The 23,804-nt window shown below is 40.5% G+C and overlaps 1 protein-coding gene across 3 annotated transcripts in view; it reads right to left on the bottom strand.

Moving 5' to 3' along the window:
* Positions 1-23,804, bottom strand: part of TRAPPC9 (trafficking protein particle complex subunit 9) — an 831,265-nt gene that overhangs the window by 786,751 nt on the left and 20,710 nt on the right. For all 3 annotated transcript variants that reach the window (XM_073330054.1, XM_073330052.1, XM_073330055.1), the window contains exons 3-5: positions 13,263-13,408; positions 10,928-11,056; positions 7,907-7,933 (exon numbers count right to left, since the gene is read on the bottom strand). In XM_073330054.1, the coding sequence (XP_073186155.1) occupies positions 7,907-7,933; positions 10,928-11,056; positions 13,263-13,408 (302 nt within the window). The remainder of the gene's footprint in view (positions 1-7,906; positions 7,934-10,927; positions 11,057-13,262; positions 13,409-23,804) is intronic.

The following is a 23,804-nucleotide window of genomic DNA, read 5'->3' as shown; positions in this document are numbered from 1 at the left end:
CATCATTTTATACAGAAGTCAGTGATAAGAAGCGGTACAGATTTACTATTTTGAAAATCTAAAAGCTGAAACAACAATTTCTGTAAAGTCCTTTTTAACAGGATGTCTTCACAATTGTCAGTTTAGAAAACAGAATTATAACTTATTTATATAAATTTGCATGATATATCATACATACAACATAAACATTGAATAATCAATAGTGATCCAGGTGTAAGCGCTCTTAAAATTTAGCAGTGGACTAAATTTTGGTTCCAGTGATGTTTATTGGCATAATATAAAAACATTCGAGTATTTTTCAAGTCAAATATTCCAATTACTGTGTTTATGTAACAGCCTAAAACCAGAAGAAAATGTTAACAAGCTGGAATGGGGAACAGACCCTCACACAAAATCCAGTATACAGTCTCAATGTGAAACCATCCTGAACATCAAACAAATTGTGTTAAGTTTTTAATAAGTTGTTCAGAATTCTGAAGATCTAATATAACGATGGTATTTCATTTCCAGGTAAAATAATAATTTTATTGCTACACATTCTACACACCATGTATGTTTCATTTATGAATTACTGGCCTCCATGTAACAACTCCTTCACCATTAAGAGTCAATACTGGATCTATGTATGTTTCACTCTGGATATTATTGCATACTTGACCAAAGATGGAAATCAAAAGTTTGAGGTGACAGAAAAACCATCCATTACAAATAATGATAGGACTAATGATTACTTTGCATCCCCCATTAGTAACCAGTGGACAATCATAGATAAACATGTGAGAACTGATGAATTAGTTAAAATTGTACATCAAGTTTTCAGAGTATGATTCATTTGGATAAGATATTAATATTCACAGGCCTATACTCCAACTTATTCTACCAATAAAATATCAAAATATTGTGCAAAATTATACTGAAGGGATATTTCATGAGAGAACTATTTTGATATAGTTGATCAGTGTTCGAAAAATCCACTCATTAGTTGAGAGAAAGACTTTTTCCCTAGTGAACGGAGAAGACCTAAACTATCAATTTTAGCAGAATTATCTTACTGTTGCAAAGATTAAATTTCACTCACATTTGAAAGATAAGTGATACAGTTTCATCTTTCTGAATCTGTAGGCAGACAATTCCAATATTTCTCTGCTGCTAAAAGTTTTCCCACACAGCAGCAGAGTAAAATTAAGATGACTGGTCATTTTCACTAAAAACACTTCAGATACCGGTGGACAAAAAAAGCAAGGCAGCCTTGGACCATGTCGGTTTCATAACACTACTGAGGAAAGCTACCAGAAAATAGATACCAAAGTTATTCAAACAGCAGATCCTCCCCAGAATAGATGCTGGGAGAGAGATGAGAAGATAAACCTTTTTCTTCCCCTCCCCATTTTTGCAAATCTCAAGAAGATGGAGGAGTAGAGTGTATGTCAGTCTTGCTGGAGCCCTAGACATAACCAAGAGTATGAACCAGAGTAGGCCTAGGCAGTATAGTAACACACCAGGTATTGGCTAACTAAGTAAGCACGTTCCTTACCAGAGAGAATGGTACAGAAACACCTACAGTTCTCAAGCAACTGTGTAAACAAATTCCCAAGAGATTGTACAGGAAAACATTGACCCCTCATAAGATAAGAATGTGATGACAGGATAATGGATGAGGATGTTTTGTTCTAACTAGAAGGTACAAGGTATAAAGGCGGTACATGCCTGACTTTGTTAGTTAACACTTAACTTGTTTGTATCAATGTATAAAGGGGGCACCTTTGTATCAGCCGAGGGGACAGCATCCTGTTATGCCGACTGAGCCTTTACCCTGTCATAGGAAAACCTCTGTTAGTGTCCCTGTGACCAACTGGACAGGGCACTAGTACTGTGCTTTGCTGACAGTAAACTTGGCCAAGCATCTTTACCACCAAATGAGCCTGTAGACTTGCTTTACACTGGAGGCTTCAAGAACAACACTAACAATTCTGCAGCACCAGCAACACTCTGCAGCACTAACATGGAGAATAGTCTCAAGGTCCTGGAGTGTGAGAAGAGACTCCTTCCTCCCTTCCAAAAAAATAAAACCCAAGGGCACCATTAATAGAATTCCTAGCACCCTATCCCTTGCCAACAATCAGAGGTGGGGCAATGGGCTTCTCACCAGGGACATCACTGGTGGAGGCCCACCATATCTACCTCTGACTAACTGGTTTAGTCCTCCAGTCAGTAGAGGTCTTAAATTTTTGAATCTTAGTATCAGACAGTGGTGATATCAGGTATCAGGAGGAGAAGGACCTTGGAGTATTGGCCGATCACAGGATGACTACAAGCCGCCAATGTGATGTGGCCGTGAAAAAAGCTAATGCAGTCTTGGGATGCATTAGGCAAGTTATTTCCAGTAGAGATAAGGAGCAGTAGCTGTCATATCTCAACTTAAGTAAGGCTTTTGATACACCAACTAGAGAAGTATAGCCTAGACGAACCTATTATAAGGTGGGTGCACAGTCGGCTGGAAAACCATATTGCGAGAGTAGTCATTAATGGCTCAAAAATCAAGCTGGAAGTGCATATCGAATGGGGTCCCACAAGGATCTGTCCTGAGTCTGTTTCTGTTCAATACCTTCATGAATGATTTGGATAAGGATATACAGAGTATACTTATAAAGTTTTCAGACAGTACCAAGCTGTGAGAGGTTGCAAGCGCTTTAGAGGATGAAATTCAAAAAGTACAAATGCAAAAGTATTACAACCTAGGAAGGAATAATCAACTGTCAATCAAACAAATACAAAATGAGAAATGACTGCCTAGGAAGGAGTACTGCAGAAAAGGATCTGAGGGTTATACTGGATCACAAACTAAATATGATTCAAAAATACAGTACTGTTGCAAAAAAGCAAATATTCTGGGATGTATTAGCAGGAGTGTTGTAAGCAAGACACCAGAAGTAATTCTTCCACTCTACTCTGCACTGATAAGGTCTCAACTGGAGTACAGTTCTGGGCACCACACTTCAGGACAAATTGGAGAAAGTCTAGAGGAGACCAACAAAAATGATTAACGGTCTAGAAAACACGGTCTATGAGGAAAGATTGAAAAATTTGGGTTTGTTTAGTCGGGAAAAGAGAAGACAGAGGGGACATAACAGTTATCAAGTTTGTAAAAGGTTGTTACAAGAAGGAGAAAGAAAAATTGTTTTTCTTAACTTCTGAGGCTAGGACAAGAAGCAGTGGGCTTAAATTTCAGCAAGGGAGATTTAGGTTAGATAGTAGGAAAAACTTAACTGTCGGGTAGTTAACCAGAGGAACAAATTACCTGTAGAATCTCTGTCACTGGAGGTTTTTAAGAACTGGTTAGACAAACAGCTGTCAGGGATGGTCTAGAAGATAATACTTAGTCTTGCATCAATCCAGGAGACTGGACTAGATGACCTATTAAGGTTCCTATATTTCTATGATTCTATATACTTGGGGAAAATCAATATTGTAAAAATAGAGCTGTTAAAGCTAAAACAGTCTTTATCCAGACTTTTATGGTAGTAACTGAGAAAAAAAAGTGAGCAGTAGATTTCAAGTCACTGTCAGGCTAGCCTGAACTGACACGAAATTTAAAAGAAACCACATGGGGAGCACAAAAATAATACTTTTTTTAAAAGCTCTGCTCCGTCTTCAGCTTTTTGGTCAGATTCTTCTCTCCTTGTGTTATAACTGTGATTCTACAATTTGTATTCAATGGTTTAATTTGTGCTGTTAAGAATGAGCTGAGAATAATGTTCTGAATAAAAGACTGCTTTGATAAGAAAATAGGGAAATAAAGATTCCAAATTACCTGAAATAAAAAATAAAGCCCTTTTACTAGATGCAGCCGCAGATGGTTATGAATGAAGTTATGAAGATAATAAAGCCTTAAAGCCAATAGAGATATCAAAACAGAAGAGGATTAGTAATATAAAGAATGAACCAACACAAAATACTGCCAGAATACAGTAGTGTTTATAACAGAATGGCTGACAATCTCTAGGATCTCTGAAATTTCTTCAAGTTGATGAACTGAAGGAGATTCAGGAGCTCACTTTCAAAAAAAAACCTGAGACACAGAAGGCAATCTTGATGGGATTATATGTCCTAGTTCAAAATTAAGAAATAAATTCAGAACTGTAAGAAAAATTTCACATTTTCTTCCAGTAATCTAAAATTAGATAAAATTTAATATTACTTAAAACTCTAGTCCTTTAAAAATATATCTTGCCTCTCTCTGTCTCTATTTTTATATATGTATATAAAGAAAGAATTATAAAATCTTGTTCTACAAGGGTAAACACTACATATAACTATTTAGATGCATTATAGAGAATTTTTGCGTTCCCCTAAATCATAAATAAAGCATTGATCACTAGAAGTGACAGGATACGAGACCCACAATTGGTCTGATCCATTGCAGCATCTCTTACGTTCCTGACAATGCACCCACTTTACCTAAGTCATCTGGCAAAGTCATTCATTTCAAGAATGAGATTCTACCTGCCTTTATTCGGTTTAAATACAGAAAAGGGCAACAAAAATAATTAGGCGTATGAAACAGCTTCCATATGAGGAGAGATTAATAAGACTTGGACTTTTCAGCTTGGAAAAGAGACTACTAAGGGGGGGATATGATAGAGGTCTATAAAATTATGACTGGTGTGGAGAAAGTAAATAAGGAAGTGTTATTTACTCCTTCTCGTAACACATGAACTAGGGGTCATCAAATGAAATTAACAGGAAGCAAGTTTAAAACAAAAGAAAAGGAAGTATTTCTTCACACAATGCACAGTCAACCTGTGGATCTCTTTGCCAGAAGATGTTGTGAAGCCCAAGTCTAACAGAGTTCAAAAAAGAACGAGATAATTCATGGAGGACAGGTCTATCAAAGGCTATTAGCCAGTATGGGCAGGGATGGTGTCCCTAGCCTCTTTTTGCCAGAAACTGGGAATGGGCAACAGGGGATGGATCACTCGATTACCTGTTCTGTTCATTCCCTCTGAAGCACCTGGCATTTGCCACTGTTGGAAGACAAGATACGGGGCTAGATGGACCTTTGTTCTGATCCAATATAGCCATTCTTATGTTCTTCTCTCAAAAGAGATCACACACTACTTTCCTTCATTCCAGTCAAATTTACACTTTCACAAAACAGAGTAACAGAGGTGGAATTGAACATGTAGAATCCTCCATAAGAAGTTCTACAGCTTAAGTTACTGCAAACAACCCGGCTTCCACAAGCCATGAGGAAAAAAAGCAGTGGTGGCACTCTCCCCTTTTATGCCTCCAAGCTTAATCCATGGGCACAGGCTCCCCTCCAACTGCAGAATTGAAGGAGAAAATTGGGATCTTACATTCTTACATCAATTCCCTTTGTGAGAAAGCTTATTTAGTAATAAAAGCTACTGAAGAATCCCTAAACCAAAAAGTGAATACTGTTTAGACATCTACAGAGCAGCACTAACCTCATATGGGAACAAATAAGATACTGTTCATATGAAAACTACTGGACAATTTTTCATTTAATTCTAAGCAACTGAGCTATGAACAGCTGTCGAGAAAATAGAGAAGAGTGATCTTCACTTAAAAATAAAACTTTAAACAGTGACTGAAACTATTTGAAATGGTCGTTTCAATTTAAGGTGACCCATTTGGCAGTTTCACTGTATCATGTGTTTATTTTTAAAGAAAGTAACAGACAGTCTTTATAATCTGTACTAGTTTTAAAACAATGGAACATTCCAACTGTCATTTCTATATAAAACAGCCCTTTTTCAGCTTATTTTGGATATCTTCATTTTAAAACAATTGTTCCCAGAAAAAATTTATTTGCATATGAAAAACTGAAATACATTGGTAAGGTGTTTCATATTACATTAACTGGGGGCAAGGAAAATTATGAAATTATAATTAAATATATTTAAAAGAAGAAAGTGAACTTTTTGTTGCAAAGTGCTCAACCACTCCTGCTACAGAGCACCAGGGTAGAAGTATTTTTCATTAGTGCTTATGTAACAAGCCGCCTTTAGGTTGTGCTGCAAGTCTCATTTCTTCAGCTGGCCTATTCTGAACCATGTTTACCGCATACCCACTCTTGTACCTGTTCCTTTTTTCTTCTTCTATTCATATTGCTGTCATAAATATAAAGGAAAGGGTAAACCCCTTTGAAATCCCTCCTGGCCAGGGGAAAGCTCCTCTCACCTGTAAAGGGTTAAGAAGCTAAAGGTAACCTCACTGGCACCTGACCAAAATGACCAATGAGGAGACAAGATACTTTCAAAAGCTGGGAGGAGGGAGAGAAACAAAGGGTCTGTGGGTCTGTCTATATTCTGTCTTTGTCGGGGATAGACCAGGAATGGAGTCTTAGAACTTTTAGTAAGTAATCTAGCTAGGTATGTGTTAGATTATGATTTCTTTAAATGGCTGAGAAAAGAACTGTGCTGAATAGAATAACTATTTCTGTCTGTGTATCTTTTTTGTAACTTAAGGTTTTGCCTAGAAGGGTTCTCTATGTTTTTGAATCTAATTACCCTGTAAGATATCTACCATCCTGATTTTACAGGGGGGATTTCTTCATTTCTATTGACTTCTATTTTTATTAAAAGTCTTCTTGTAAGAAAACTGAATGCTTTTTCATTGTTCTCAGATCCGAGGGTTTGGGTCTGTGGTCACCTATGCAAATTGGTGAGGCTTTTTATCCAACATTTCCCAGGAAAGGGGGGGTGCAAGTGTTGGGAGGATTGTTCATTGTTCTTAAGATCCAAGGGTCTGGGTCTGTAGTCACCTAGGCAAATTGGTGAGGCTTTTTACCAAACCTTGTCCAGGAAGTGGGGTGCAGGGTTTTGGGAAGTATTTTGGGGGGAAAGACGTTTCCAAACAGCTCTTCCCCAGTAATCAGTATTAGTTTGGTAGTGGTAGCGGCCAATCCAAGGACAACGGGTGGAATATTTTGTACCTTGGGGAAGTTTTTGACCTAAGCTGGTAAAGATAAGCTTAGGAGGTTTTTCATGCAGGTCCCCACATCTGTACCCTAGAGTTCAGAGTGGGGGAGGAACCTTGACAATTGCTAAATGGGAATAGATCCCACTGAAATGGGTTGGGTGGCTTGCATCACAGCTATTGGGTTTGTCATAGTGCCAGATGCCTTGATAGTGTCCAGGTGAGTACTGTATTTATGTCTTGATGCATTCTATTTGGTTTTTATTGTCTGATACTCAGATGTCTCAAGTGACACCTTGTGAATAGACTAAATAAACGAATCCCAAATCACATAATTTTGGTTTAACAAACAAGCTACAATTTGTAAATCCTCTTTTGTCATCAACAGCCTTTTGGTGGTAAACCGAATGCTGCTTCAGAATTTGAGCAAAGTAATTATTGAAACAGAAAAAAACCCACAGGACTAAGAATGCTAGGAAGACACTGTCTTGAGAACAAAGTAAAGTCAACATTACTGCTCTAGAAAACGGCACTAAACCGCTACCTCACAGCATTACTAAAAATGTAACTGGGGGGGGAAAAAAAAATAATCAAGGAGTTCTTGTAAGTACATGGAAAGAGAAAGTTAGGCCAGATTTCTAGCCATTCTGATGTTATTTAGACAGTGTTCTCCAAAATCCATATGATCATGACAAAGTCACAGGTTCATATTTTTAAAAATGCCTATCAAGTTTTGGATAAGTGACTTGATATATCTTGGGCCTGATTTTCAGAAGTCCTGAGCATCCACAAAACTAAGAGTCAAATCAGGCCCACGCTTTATCAAACTGATACCAAAAACTGAGGCACAAAGTCAGAAACAATTTTGAAAATTTAGCTGTAACCATCCACACAGATGCAAAACAAGTAACAACAAACCAAAAAAAAAGCTTACTGTCAGAAAACAAGCAAAAAGACAAAGTACCTGGGTCAATGAGAACTTCTTGTGCCCCTAGGAGGAGAGAAAAAAAAATGATTTTTTTCAGCCTTAAAAATATAGCCAACATAAAGTACACTATTGCAATATATTTTACAACTATTATCAGTCATGAGCAGAATTACAGGAAAATTATTAAAATCCAGCAGACATTCCTGTTTAAAACTTGAATGAAGTCATAGCACATCAATTGTCGTTTCATTACAACATATTTACCATATCCTGTACCTATATTAAATGTTTTTTTTAAAAAAAAATTCAGAAAACAGTTATTAGTTTTAAGACCAAACCAAAAGCAATTAATATTTTTCTTGAATTTTTCTTGATATTTTAGAGTCATCTCCTAGTAGATCTTAATTTTTAGTCCCCCCACCTTTTTTTTTTTTTTTTGTTAGCAAGGTTCCATAAAACAGTCTCCCTGTAAGTGCTTGAATATAAATAATCCTGTTTTACTCTGCCAGCATGATATTTTCCTAATTGGGCTATTAAATTATCAGATGTAATGCTCTTCTAGGAGCACACTTAAATAATTGTAGAGTATTTAACACACAATTACTACCATTAGGACCCTTATACTTTTTTCATGTCTTCTTACTTTCTTTAAAAAGATCATCCCATTTTTCTGAGATTTTTTAATGGACTCTACCATCACAGAGCATGGCTCTTCAGAAACTGTGAATGCATGTTGGTGGTAGACTTCAGTCAAGGTTGGGTAGCAGAAAGAAACGCTCCCTACCTCTCAAGAACTCCATGAGATTCTAATATGAGATGTTGGGTAGGCCTTACACAAAACAACTCAAACCATTTATGTCAAATATATGGTAAAAGGAGATAGCATTTGAGAGAATAGACTATAATTTTTTTTTAAAATAAATACAGCATCCTGTTGCTCTCGACCTTGGAGAAGGTAATTGAAATGTCAAATGAGGGCTTAATAGCCCCAAATTATTGGTGTTCTTTATCCAATAGCTTGTACTTCCTTAAACTGATTCTCAGCCTCTAGACCAGACAGGTAAACTAGAGATTTAAAAGCTACGAGAAAACTGGAATTAATTTTCTATATCTAATTCTATAAGGCTATTTTACTAGTCACCTTTAAAAATGCAAAAAATCAAACAGAAATGCAACTGAAAAAGTAAGAAACTTCAGACAGAAAGGAGTTGCACAAACAGTATGTATTAAAGAGGAAACAACGGTCAGAAAACCTTACAGGAGATAGATACAAAAATGGGTACAAAGTTTGTGTTGTAATCAGACCTTTATATATATTTTTGGAGAGATGGTTTGGGATCAGGATGTAGTACCTGTTCCGACAAAGATTAGAATCCAACTATTTAGGCCCCAAAATGACAGCAATAATAACTGGAGCTAGTGAACGATATCTTGTGGACTGTAAAATAACCGCTCTAGATTAAGATGTGTGTTCCTGAAAGGTATGGAGTGAAGAGAACAGACTGAATTAAAATACTAGTTGTCTCTATGAATAAAAGTTTTTTACTTGATGCAGAGAGTAGCTTATTGAAAAGCTTTTAAACAAGAAATTTAAGAAGTTTTATATTTAACAGTGTATTAAATATACAACTTGCAGAAGTGACTGGAAGACACTGCAAATTATTAAATTACAAAACAACAAATGAAGTAGTAATACATCACAAAATGTATTTTGTTCAGTTATTCTGACAACTATCACTTAATTATGATAATATACTTTTGTAAAAATAAGTTTTAGTAACGAGACCTCACTGCAACATCTATTATTAAGTCTTTGTTGAGAAGCGAAGAGAGCCACAACTGTGTGCTTTGTGAGTGAGATATCATCTTGTCCAACTTGTAAGACTCATTTTAACAGGTTATGGGACCAGCTGGACAAAACTTTATTTACTTAAATGACAAATACCTGGTGTAATTTTTTGAAACATGCTCTTTTACTGTAAAGTTGAAATGTCAATACATATAATTTGTAATTCATTCTTTGAAACTGCAAAATAAAGGTTTGCTAGTTTTTGATATGTCGATTAAGTAAAGCTATTTTTACAAGATGGAATTAGTTCTGATCACAATTTAAAAACAAATTTATGATCAGCTATTAGACAGGATGGGCAGGAATGGTGTCCCTAGCCTCTGTTTGCCAGAAGCTCGGATTGGGTGACTGAGCAAGGATCACTTGATGATAAACCTGTCTGTTCATTCCCTTTGGGGCACCTGCCATTAGCCACTATCAGAGGACAGGATACTGAGCTTGATGGACCCAGTCTGACCCAGTATGGCCGTTCTTATGTAAACAAGGGAATGGGGATTTTGTTTTGTTTTATTTTTTTAACTCTAAATAGCAAGCAGGCACTCTCTCCAAGGAAGGTAACCCATTTCATAAAAAGCTATACAATTAAAATATTTACAACTAACATACAAAAGTCTTACAATGGCAAGTTGTCAGTTTCCTGACTGGTGTTTAATTTTACAACCAACATTTTAATAAAAGACCTACTAAATGGGCTTTGTTTAAAATTGATATTATAATTCATACAAGTAACATGCATTATTGGCAGAGTATATATGCAAGGTTTTAAACAAAGTGATAGGGTCTTCCAAACAAGTCTTTGAATAAAGAACACCAAAAGCCTTTGGATACTGAACATACCCTTCTTATCCTTATCAACACATATATCCCTCTCGCACCATTTATATAATTTCTGAAAATTGCCTGTGTTTTTCCGTGCTGAATGATTTTTTCCAAATCTTAAGTAGAATCCTGGTCTTAACACACAACCAGAGAAATTTTGAACAAATTCTCTCTCTATCTCTGGGTAAGCTCATTTCTTAATATCATTACAAAACCATAGGATTTTTATAATAAAAAATAAATCTTCTAACAAAAAAAATGTAGTTCAGTTTAATACCATTTTTACTCTTGTGTGAAATTCTTATTACACATGGGGTAAAAGACTATAGATTACAGGTTGCCATTACTAAGCATCTGGGAAAAAAAGTCAGAACAGAAGCCCCGTTTACCTGGTCTGTGTCTGTTGCCTGCCTCAGCAGGAAGAGAAGTACCTTGTGCCCTACGAACCCCAGCTTTCCCTCCTGTGCCACCAGGGTAGTGATAGATAACTGATGCGGAGCATAAACCTTCAAGAGCAGCTGGAGATTAAAGATAAATAAATATTTAATTAACAGAATCAATTCATTACATGACATGAAGTATTATACTTTATAATCCTATAAACAGAGCCTCAAAAACCTCACTCTGCCAGGGGCACCCACAGAAATTTTTCCCATTGCAAATCCCTGCAAAACCATCCCCGCTGTGCCTACCGAGGTCACACCACACTCCGTCCCTCTGCCTTCAAGCGTGTCCAGCCCAAGTGCAATCTCATTCCCCATCCCTGAGAAGGAACATGGTCGGCTGGAAATGGATCAAAGCCAGGCAGGACCCCAGAGGGGAGCCCTGGTACAGAAGCCAGCCCCACAGCAGCGGCAAGGGGGATCAGTGCTATCAACCCCACTGCTTAGTGTGTTCAGCCAGGCTTGGCTCTCGAGCCCCTCATCACGATGGAGGGACCACAGTAGTGCTGAAAGTCAATGCACAGGGGCTACAACGCAACTCTCTCAATTTTGGCCCCATGGATCTCTCCATCACGATGCTTTCAGCAACCTCTAACATAAAGAAGGGGCCACACCTGTCTGGGCAGTGGGGTCGCCAGCCCTGCTCCTCCTTGCCATGGTCAATGATACGCACCAAGTGTAACAGGCGTATGGCTGCACATATACCACTGCACCCATTTTACTTCAGGAGTAAAAATGTTGCCTGGCTCCTTCCCGTGCCAGAACAGAACATTCTAAGTACCATTGTTCCTTTCTCAAAAGAGGAAGGAAAAAGACAGGAAGTAGAGTGGCTGAAGCTGACAGATCTTTTGCAAGAGGGGAGCCATGAAGTAAAATAACCCAAAGACGTGTCTGTGGGGGTATGTCTACACTTAGCTGGAGGTGCAAATTCCAGCTTAAGGATATATACCGCATGCTAGCTCCAATCAACCTAGTGCACTAAAAATAGATTGTAGGTATGGCAGTGTGAACAGATAGCCACCCTAAGTACATACTTAGAATCTTGGATAGCTAAATACTTGAAGTAGCTAGCCCCTTTTGCCACTTGTACTGTTGCAGCTATGCTATTTTTAGCTCAACCGCTTGATCAGATCTAGCGTGGATACGTCGCATTGCACCAGAATTTACACCTCCAGCTCAAAGTGTATACGTATCTTAGAGGAGCTGAAGGAGAAGCAAAGAGCAGAGCAGCAGGAGCTGCTAGTGATTTCTCTACATGGATGATGTAAAGGTCCAGAAAGCATGACCTAGGAGGGAAGATTGAAAAAAACTGGATTTGTTTAGTCTGGAGAAGAGAAGACTGAGGGGGTACATGATAAAAGTTTTCAAGTACATAAAAGGTTGTTACAAGGAGGAGGGTGAAAAATTGTTCTTGTTAACCTTTGAGGATAAGACAAGAAACAATGGGCTTAAATTGCAGCAATGGAGGTTGGACATTAGGAAAAAACTTAACTGTCAGGGTAGTTAAACACGGGAACAAATTGCCTAGGGAGGTTATGGAATCTCCATCATTGGAGGTTTTTAAGAACAGGTTAGACAAACACCTGTCAGGAATGGTCTTGTTATTACATAGTCCTGCCTTGAGAGCAGGGGACTGGACTAGATGATGGATTGAGGTCCCTACACTTCTATGATTCTACAGAGGAATGAGAATCAGCAGCTAAGAGTCCAATGACCACTTGTGCACCTAGGAGAAAAGGCAACAGCACCACAACAAAAAAAAAAGGCCTTCAAAGAGGTGAAGCCTAGGGGCCAAAACTGATTTGCATGAGGTGAAAGTATGGTGAAGGTATGGTCAATGTAAGTTAAATATATGTGGATTTGGCAGCCACAGGGGCATACATTTTTTCATCCAATCTTTACTATGCCTCATATAGGTACGATTTGAAACATTTTTCCCCACACCTATTTACCTGAGGACTAAGATCATCTTTTTAAAAACAGCTATTAAACAAGTCATACATAATTTAGTTATGCTACAGAAGCACATATTTTATATTTCAAATATGCTAAATTCTCACTTTCTATAACAAACAGTATTTTCCTTGCATTCTTAGTCACATCCTAATTATTTTGGCTTGATTTTCAAGTCACATTTTATTGGATTTTTTTAAGTGTCTTTTAAGAGCATTTAATTGCTGCCTTTTTATATTGCAGCAGGAAGGCTACAAAAAGCTACCATCATTTGCTTCATACCAGAATCTTAAAGCATTTGAGTTTTATCAGCATCAATTAAGCCTACCTCCAAGCCACAAAAAGTCATTTACAGACCGCAGAAATTCCACAGCCATATGATAATGTACCAAGGAATCTTGTAACATCCCAGCTTGTAGACACAGATCACCAACATGTTTCCGCATCCGACCTTGACAACGTTTCTTATAATGTCTGCAATATAAAAGATAGTGTATAATTACTCACACAATACCTCCATCCCATGAGCTGAGAAGGCACTGAGTTACTTGTTTTTATTCTTCCATCTCTAATTACGTATCACTGAGACATTAAACATGGCTGTGATGTTATTGACATGAACTGTGATCGTGTAAATTACTGTTGCAACCAAGGTCCTATAGTAGCACCAAATCTTGTACAAAGGAGGTCAAGTAAGGTGTCTAAAGAAAGTAAGGTGACTATAGTAATTTGCTGGTTATGATTATGCTGTCTGTATGTTTATCATTTTTGTATTTGAAGTTATGAATATTGGCTATGTACTTGTATCTCAATGTGTTTGATTCTAAGCACCCTCAGTGACGCATTTGGTCAGCTTCTTGAGAATGGGCACTTACTGAGAATAATCCTATCAAGAAACACTTAACTGACAATGGACTTTGGGAGATGCCAATCCACATCTGCGCTTTCCTGTGAACGTTCAAACTAATATGTAAACAATGGCATCTGCCTGCAAAAAGCTGAATCATTCATGGACATGTGAATTGCCCAGGTGGCTACAAACTCCATCTAGGTGCTGTGACTTTGCACAGAAGAACGAAGGGGTTTCTGCCCACAAGAGAATATAAAATGCCCTGGAAGCCTCTCCATTTTGTCTTCAGCTGGCTCAAGAGATGGCCTCTCCACCCCAAAGAGATGCGAAAGAAACTGGGACAAAGAATTATAACTAAGGTGGTGTGAGTGATTGCTGGATACAGCCATAAACCACAATGTTGGTCTGAAAAGGATTGGGCCCAGATTAGGAAGGAGTCTAGTCTGTGAAAGAAGCTTATTGGGACATCTTGAGGGTGAGATTTACCTGTATTCCGTTTCCTACTTTATTAGGCTTAGACTTGCATGTTTCTTTTTATTTTGCTTGATAAACTTACTTTGTTCTGTCCATTATTACTTGGAACCACTTAAATACTACTTTTTATACTTAATAAAATCACTTTTGCTTATTAATTAACCCAGAGTAAGTAATTAATACTTGGGGGAGCAAACAGCTGTGCATACCTCTCTATCAGTTTTATAGAAGGCAGACAATTTATGAGTTTATCCTGTATACGCTTTATACAGAGTAAAACAGAGTTATTTGGGGGTTTGGATCCCATTGGGAGCTGGGTATCTGGGTGCTAGAGACAGGAGCACTTGCCAAGCTGTTTTAAAGTTAAGTCTGCAGCTTTTGGGAGGGTGGTTCAGACCCTGGGTCTATGTTGGAGCAGACTGGCATATCTTGCTCAACAAGGCAGGAGTCTGGAGGCCCAAATTGGCAGAGAAAATGGGCTCAGAGGTAGTCTCAGCACAACAGGCGACAGTCCCAAGGGGGTCTCTGTGACCGAACCCGTCACAATGGCAATCCACCCTCTAACACTGAGCAAACAGCCCAACATCAACTATAACCAGTGTACTGGGCAACATGAAAAATAAAGACCAAACATCCTCAAGAAATATTGAGATATATAGACAACATATATTCTGAATATATAGCACTACTGTATATAGAAAGCCTTCCTTTCAGAGAGAATAATTTTACTTGTAAATTACGAAAGAGAAAAATGCTGATAGAAATAGACAGATCATTCTTTTCATGTTCTAGTAATTAAATATTTGCTCTGTAGAACTAATAGCCTGTTAAAATAGCACACAACTTATTTTTTTCTGTGAGGGGACGGATTATCTATGGATTTGTTGCAGATCTAAGCTTCTTCCCACTTTCACTCACACTTTCAGCCTCCAGGACCGATACTGCCACCATCATTTCAGCCAAGAGCTGAATGGGATTCTCTTCAAAGACCACCTATACCACTAACTAAAAGATCAGCTAGAAAAATAGCTTTCGAACAACACAAGGCATTCAGTCCCATCTCTCTCCCCAACCGCCACAAATAAGGAAGCTACAAGGAACAAGGCACCTTGCTGAAAATTTTAAACTAAATATATGCTTCAATACAGTCAGCTACAAGAAAAGTAACTAATCTGGATAATGGATTCTTGGTATTGATGCTAGCCTTCCTTAACCAGAACTTCTCAGAAAGAAGTTGGTGAATGGAACAGATGCAAAGTAACAAATATATACTTCCCCCATGAGACTCCTCATGCTTCAAGACAGGAGACAAATCATTCACTTTCCAAGAAGAGACTTCTCCTCTCAAGGTACGTCTACACTGCAATAAAAACCCGTGGCCGGCCTGTGCCAGCAGACTCTGACTCACGAGGCTTGGGCTGCGGGACTGTTTTACTGCAGTGTAGACTTGCAGGCTTAGGCTGGAGCCCAGGCTCTAGGACCCTACGAGCTTCGAGGTTTCCCAGAGCTTGGGCTCCAGCCCAAGCCCTGAAGTCTACACTTCAAACAAACAGCCTTAGAGCCCAAGAACCGTGAGCCTGAGTTGATTGGCACTGACCAGCCACAGGTGTCTAGTTGCTGCGTAGACATACCCTCAGAGCCCCTCAGCAAATCTCCACACATTCTGCTCTGCCTTCAAGCACACACCTAGGTATTCTATAGACTGAAAACATTTGCACCACCAATAATTAAGCTTTTTTTCATTTGAAAGATTGAATAAAACTGTCACTCATCTACATTAAATTTGTAAGTACACACAAATCCTAGTGCTCTAACATTAGAGATTCTTCCAATATGAATATATTATTCAGACACAATTCTCAGTGTTTCTAGTATCTTCTCTCCAAGGTTAAATTTCTTCAAGTTATTTAAGTCTTTACTCTTCTTCCATGACCATGTCTTACTGAGCAGCAAGGTGGATTTGGTTTAAATCAAATAGATTTAAATCATAATTTAAAATCACTGGTCAGGAAGACTTGATTTAATCATGGATTTCTACATAAAAGTTGTCATAAATATAAAGGGAAGGGTAAACCCCTTTGAAATCCCTCCTGGCCAGGGGAAAGCTCCTCTCACCTGTAAAGGGTTAAGAAGCTAAAGGTAACCTCGCTGGCACCTGACAAAATAACCAATGAGGAGACAAGATACTTTCAAAAGCTGGGAGGAGGGAGAGAAACAAAGGGTCTGGGTCTGTCTGTAGTCGTCTTGGCCGGGGATAGACCAGGAATGGAGTCTTAGAACTTTTGATGAAGTGAGCTGTAGCTCACGAAAGCTCATGCTCAAATAAATTGGTTAGTCTCTAAGGTGCCACAAGTACTCCTTTTCTTTTTGCGAATACAGACTAACACGGCTGTTCCTCTGAAACCTTAGAACTTTTAGTAAGTAATCTAGCTAGGTATGTGTTAGATTATGATTTCTTTAAATGGCTGAGAAAAGAATTGTGCGGAATAGAATAACTATTTCTGTCTGTGTATCTTTTTTGTAACTTAAGGTTTTGCCTAGAGGGGTTCTCTATGTTTTTTTAATCTAATTACCCTGTAAGATATCTACCATCCTGATTTTACAGGGGGGATTTCTTTATTTCTATTTACTTCTATTTTTTATTAAAAGTCTTCTTGTAAAAAATTGAATGCTTTTTCATTGTTCTCAGATCCAAGGGTTTGGGTCTGTGGTCACCTATGCAAATTGGTGAGGCTTTTTATCCAACATTTCCCAGGAAAGGGGGGGTGCAAGTGTTGGGAGGATTGTTCATTGTTCTTAAGATCCAAGGGTCTGGGTCTGTAGTCACCTAGGCAAATTGGTGAGGCTTTTTACCAAACCTTGTCCAGGAAGTGGGGTGCAGGGTTTTGGGAAGTATTTTGGGGGGAAAGACGTTTCCAAACAGCTCTTCCCCAGTAACCAGTATTAGTTTGGTGGTGGTAGCGGCCAGTCCAAGGACAACGGGGGGAATATTTTGTACCTTGGGGAAGTTTTGACCTAAGCTGGTAAAGATAAGCTTAGGAGGTTTTTTTCATGCAGGTCCCCACATCTGTACCCTACAGTTCAGAGTGGGGAAGGAACCTTGACATGGTGGCACAGTGGTGGGAATAACCTGAAATCATTTTGAGATCCAGTTGAGATTTTTTGAACTAGAAATACAGATTTTAAAAAGGAAATTTTTTTTTCTTTGGAACGGAAGTCCAGAAAGCAGTTGAAACTGAAAGCAGATTGTTTTTTCTCTGCTTTGTGGCCAAGCAGAGACAAAGGGAACATGAAAGACAGATAGAACTCATGCAGCTGAAGAAGGAACAAGAAAGGGAGGCAGAACAACACCAAGCGGCTGCTCACAGGAGAGCTATGGAAGCGAGGGACAAAGAACTGGAGGAGAAGGAAAAAGAGAGGAAGTATGTGGAGGAGATGGAGAAGATAAAGGCTCAGCAGAATATCCCAACAAACCCTAGTAATCCTTCTCCAAGTACCACTTCCCATCCCAGAAAGTTCCCCACCTACAAGGCAGGCGATGATACTGAGGCCTTCCTAGAAAACTTCGAAAGGGCCTGCCTTGGGTACAACATCTCTACTGACCAATACATGGTAGAGCTGAGGCCGCAGCTCAGTGGACCCTTAGCTGAGGTGGCAGCTGAAATGCCTGAAGAACACATGAACAAGTATGAACTGTTTAAATCCAAGGCAAGAGTCAGAATGGGGATAACACCCGAGCAGTCTCGTCGGAGGTTCAGAGCCCTAAGGTGGAAACCAGACATGTCATTTACCCGACATGCCTACCACATTGTGAAACATTGGGATGCCTGGATATCAGGAGCAAGTGTTGAATCTCCAGTAAATTTGCCCTTCCTAATGCAAATGGAACAATTCTTAGAGGGTGTTCCTGAGGAAATAGAAAGATACATCCTAGATGGGAAACCCAAAACTGTAATTGAGGCAGGAGAGATTGGAGCCAGATGGGTGGAGGTGGCAGAGAAGAAGAAAACTGGTCGCAGTTGGAGCGGAGACCAGAAGGGACCACCCCAGACCACACCCTATTCCCGGGGGCCGCCCAAAGCCCCACCTACCTCCCAAAGAACCCTCCAGACCCCTTATCGTCCCACCACCCCATTCTCCAGCAACCCTCCTCGCCCCAGTGACCCGTCAGCTGGACGATGTTTTAAGTGTAACGAGCTGGGGCATGTAAAGGCCAACTGCCCCAAGAACCCCAACAGATTACAGTTCATTGCACCGGAATCACACCAGAGGTCCACAGGCCCAGATACCTCCCAGATACCCTTGGAGCGGAGGGAAACTGTGAGTGTGGGCGGGAAGGTGGTCACCGCGTGGAGGGACACCAGAGCACAAGTGTCAGCTATCCATGCTTCCTTAGTGGACCCCAATTTAATCAACCCAGAGATCCAAGTGACGATTCAACCCTTCAAGTCCAACTCTTTCAATTTGCCTACAGCCAAGTTGCCTGTCCAGTACAAGGGCTGGTCAGGAATGTGGACTTTTGCAGTCTATGATGATTATCCCATCCCCATGCTGTTGGGGGAAGACTTAGCCAATCATGTGAAGCAGGCCAAGAGGGTGGGAATGGTCACCCGCAGCCAGGCTAAACAAGCCGTGAGGCCTAGCTCTGTTCCGGAAACTTCTATCAGGACCCAGTCAGAGGTGATGGACCTGGACCCCAGGCCAATGTCTGCAACAGCAGTAGTGGATCCAGTCCCAGACACCCAGACGGAACCAGTCCCAGAACCGGAACCAGCCAAACAACCAACACCAGACCCCGTGCCAGCACTGAATCCAGTACTTGCAACCTCAACACCAGAGGGCCCCACCGAACCTGAACTGGCAACAGCCGATAACTCTACACAAGAGGCTCAGCCGGAGCCTGAATCCCAACATAGTGCACCAGCGGAGAGCGGTTCACAGTCAACAGAAACAGCTCCATCCCTTATATCGCTTCCAGAGGGACCAAGCCTAGGTCCCCAATCCAATGAGGGACTGATGTCTCCAGCATCAAGGGAACAGTTCCAGACCGAACAGAAAGCAGATGAAAGCCTCCAGAGAGCTTGGACGGCGGCACGGAGCAACCCACCGCCTCTCAGCTCTTCTAATCGATCCAGGTTTGTTGTAGAAAGAGGACTTTTATACAAGGAAACTCTTTCTGGTGGACACCAGGAAGACTGGCATCCTCAGAGACAGTTGGTAGTTCCAACTAAATACCGGGCCAAGCTCTTGAGCTTAGCCCATGATCACCCTAGTGGCCATGCTGGGGTGAACAGGACCAAAGACCGTTTGGGGGGGTCATTCCACTGGGAGGGAATGGGCAAGGATGTTTCTACCTATGTCCAGTCTTGTGAGGTGTGCCAAAGAGTGGGAAAACCCCAAGACCAGGTCAAAACCCCTCTCCAGCCACTCCCCATCATTGAAGTTCCATTTCAGCGAGTAGGTGTGGATATTCTGGGTCCTTTTCCGAAAAAGACACCCAGAGGAAAGCAGTACATACTGACTTTCATGGATTTTGCCACCCGATGGCCGGAAGCAGTAGCTCTAAGCAACACCAGGGCTAAAAGTGTGTGCCAGGCACTAGCAGACATTTTTGCCAGGGTAGGTTGGCCCTCCGACATCCTCACAGATGCAGGGACTAATTTCCTGGCAGGAACTATGAAAAACCTTTGGGAAGCTCATGGGGTAAATCACTTGGTTGCCACTCCTTACCACCATCAAACAAATGGCATGGTGGAGAAGTTTAATGGAACTTTGGGGGCCATGATACGTAAATTTGTAAATGAGCACTCCAATGATTGGGACCTAGTGTTGCAGCAGTTGCTCTTTGCCTACAGAGCTGTACCACATCCCAGTTTAGGGTTTTCCCCATTTGAACTTGTATATGGCCATGAGGTTAAGGGGCCATTGCAGTTGGTAAAGCAGCAATGGGAGGGATTTACACCTTCTCCAGGAACTAATATTCTGGACTTTGTAACCAACCTACAAAACACCCTCCAAACCTCTTTAGCCCTTGCTAAAGAAAACTTACAGGATGCTCAAAAAGAGCAAAAAGCCTGGTATGATAAACATGCCAGAGAGCGTTCCTTCAAAGTAGGAGACTAGGTCATGGTCTTAAAGGCGCTCCAGGCCCATAAAATGGAAGCATCGTGGGAAGGGCCATTCATGGTCCAGGAGTGCCTGGGAGCTGTTAATTATCTCATAGCATTCCCCACCTCCAACCGGAAGCCTAAGGTGTACCATATTAATTCTCTAAAGCCCTTTTATTCCAGAGAATTAAAGGTTTGTCAGTTTAAGCCCAGGGAGGAGACGACGCTGAGTGGCCCCAAGGTAATGTGAAGGGAAATGTGGTGGTGGTGTGAAAGAGGTGAACCTCTCCATGACCCTTGGGCGTATGCAGCGACAGCAGATCCAGGAGCTGTGCACTAGCTACGCGCCAACGTTCTCAGCCACCCCAGGACTGACTGAACGGGCATACCACTCCATTGACACAGGTAATGCTCACCCAATTAGGGTTCAACCTTACCGGGTGTCTCCTCAAGCTAAAACTGCTATAGAACGGGAGATCCAGGATATGTTACAGATGGGTGTAATCCGCCCCTCTGAAAGTGCATGGGCATCTCCAGTGGTTCTAGTTCCCAAACCAGATGGGGAAATACGTTTTTGCGTGGACTACCGTAAGCTAAATGCTGTAACTCGCCCAGACAACTATCCAATGCCACGCACAGATGAACTATTAGAGAAACTGGGACGGGCCCAGTTCATCTCGACCTTGGACTTAACCAAGGGGTACTGGCAGGTACCGCTAGATGAATCTGCCAAGGAAAGGTCAGCCTTCATCACACATCTCGGGCTGTATGAATTTAATGTACTCCCTTTCGGGCTGCGAAATGCACCCGCCACTTTCCAAAGACTTGTAGATGGTCTCCTAGCGGGATTAGGAGAATATGCAGTCGCCTACCTTGACGACGTGGCCATATTTTCGGATTCCTGGGCAGACCACCTGGAACATCTATAAAAAGTCCTTGAGCGCATAAGGGAGGCAGGACTAACTGTTAAGGCTAAGAAGTCTCAAATAGGCCTAAACAGAGTGACTTACCTTGGACACCAGGTGGGTCAAGGAACTATCAGCCCCCTACAGGCCAAAGTGGATGCTATCCAAAAGTGGCCTGTCCCAAAGTCAAAGAAACAGGTTCAATCCTTCTTAGGCTTGGCCGGTTATTACAGACGATTTGTACCGCACTACAGCCAAATCGCTGCCCCACTGACAGACCTAACCAAAAAGAAACAGCCAAATGCTGTTCAGTGGACCGGAAAGCGTCAGAAGGCCTTTAACAAGCTTAAAGCGACACTCATGTCTGACCCTGTACTAAGGGCCCCAGACTTTGACAAACCGTTCCTAGTAACCACAGATGCGTCTGAGCGTGGTGTGGGAGCAGTTTTAATGCAGAAAGGACCTGATCAAGAATTCCACCCTGTAGTGTTTCTCAGCAAAAAACTGTCTGAGAGGGAAAGCAACTGGTCAGTCACTGAAAAAGAATGTTATGCCATTGTCTACGCTCTGGAAAAGCTACGCCCATATGTTTGGGGACGGCGTTTCCACCTGCAAACCGACCATGCTGCACTAAAGTGGCTTCACACCGTCAAAGAAACTAACAAAAAACTTCTTCGGGGGAGTTTAGCTCTCCAAGATTTTGATTTCGACATCCAACACATCTCAGGAGCTTCTAACAAAGTGGCTGATTCACTCTCCCATGAAAGTTTCCCAGAATCAACTGGTTAAAATCGTCCTTGAGATGTGGACAATATTGTTAGTCTTTATGTACTTGGTAGTATATTTAGAGATGCATGTGTCTTATTAACTCTGTTTTTCCTAGAGCTCCAGGAAGAAATCCCAGCCAGTGTTTCACCCTAGCTGAGATTTGGGGGGCGTGTCAAATATAAAGGGAAGGGTAAACCCCTTTGAAATCCCTCCTGGCCACGGGAAAGCTCCTCTCACCTGTAAAGGGTTAAGAAGCTAAAGGTAACCTCGCTGGCACCTGACCAAAATGACCAATGAGGAGACAAGATACTTTCAAAAGCGGGGAGGAGGGAGAGAAACAAAGGGTCTGGGTCTGTCTGTATGCTGCTCTTGCCAGGGACAGAACAGGAATGGAGTCTTAGAACTTTTAGTAAGTAATCTAGCTAGGTATGTGTTAGATTATGATTTCTTTAAATGGCTGAGAAAAGAATTGTGCGGAATAGAATAACTATTTCTGTCTGTGTATCTTTTTTGTAACTTAAGGTTTTGCCTAGAGGGGTTCTCTATGTTTTTTTAATCTAATTACCCTGTAAGATATCTACCATCCTGATTTTACAGGGGGGATTTCTTTATTTCTATTTACTTCTATTTTTTATTAAAAGTCTTCTTGTAAAAAACTGAATGCTTTTTCATTGTTCTCAGATCCAAGGGTTTGGGTCTGTGGTCACCTATGCAAATTGGTGAGGCTTTTTATCCAACATTTCCCAGGAAAGGGGGGGTGCAAGTGTTGGGAGGATTGTTCATTGTTCTTAAGATCCAAGGGTCTGGGTCTGTAGTCACCTCGGCAAATTGGTGAGGCTTTTTACCAAACCTTGTCCAGGAAGTGGGGTGCAGGGTTTTGGGAAGTATTTTTGGGGGGAAAGACGCGTCCAAACAGCTCTTCCCCAGTAACCAGTATTAGTTTGGTGGTGGTAACGGCCAGTCCAAGGACAACGGGGGGAATATTTTGTACCTTGGGGAAGTTTTGACCTAAGCTGGTAAAGATAAGCTTAGGAGGTTTTTTTCATGCAGGTCCCCACATCTGTACCCTAGAGTTCAGAGTGGGTTTCAAAGGGGTTTACCCTTCCCTTTATATTTATGACAAAAGTGCATTCTTGTTGGCTGTTATCTTAATATATCTTCACAACTCAGATAGGTGGAGGTTTCATTTTTAGAAGGTATACACTGTACATTTTTAAGTGACTTATTTTGAAAACTTTTCAGACGAGTTTTACAGCTATATCCCAATATCCAATTCAACAGGTTAATCATTAACATTTGGAGGATTTTCTTGCCATGCTGTATTAGGAGGAGATCACCACCAGACAGACATTTAAATTGTTTTATTTAACTAAAACAACGTTATATATTCTGGATTTTTTTCTTCAGCAGCAAACATATATTTTAACAAAACAAGCATATGAATTTTTGAATTTAGTTAAACGTTCAAGTTTTTTAAAATCAGGTTTTTGTTAAAACTGCTTTTAACTAAAATAGTTAACTTTTTTTTAAAAAACACAAATTCAATCGACTATGTCAGCCAGGTCAACATGAGAAACTTAAAATATTGGCTTCTGTAGCTAAACTCAGTTGTCTTCACCTTCATTTTCCTGTTTGTTCATAATCAGGAAAAGAAAAACAAGCTTTCCTGCTTTTTCAGGTCCTAAACGATTTCTCAGTTTGGAATGAATTAGTCCAAAGGAAGAAAATAACTTTCTACACTGGCAGAAGAAGCTACTGCTGTTAAA

Source organism: Lepidochelys kempii, chromosome 2 (assembly GCF_965140285.1).
Source record: "Lepidochelys kempii isolate rLepKem1 chromosome 2, rLepKem1.hap1, whole genome shotgun sequence".
Lineage (NCBI taxonomy): Eukaryota > Metazoa > Chordata > Testudines > Cheloniidae > Lepidochelys > Lepidochelys kempii.
This window is presented reverse-complemented; position numbering and strand designations above follow the sequence as displayed.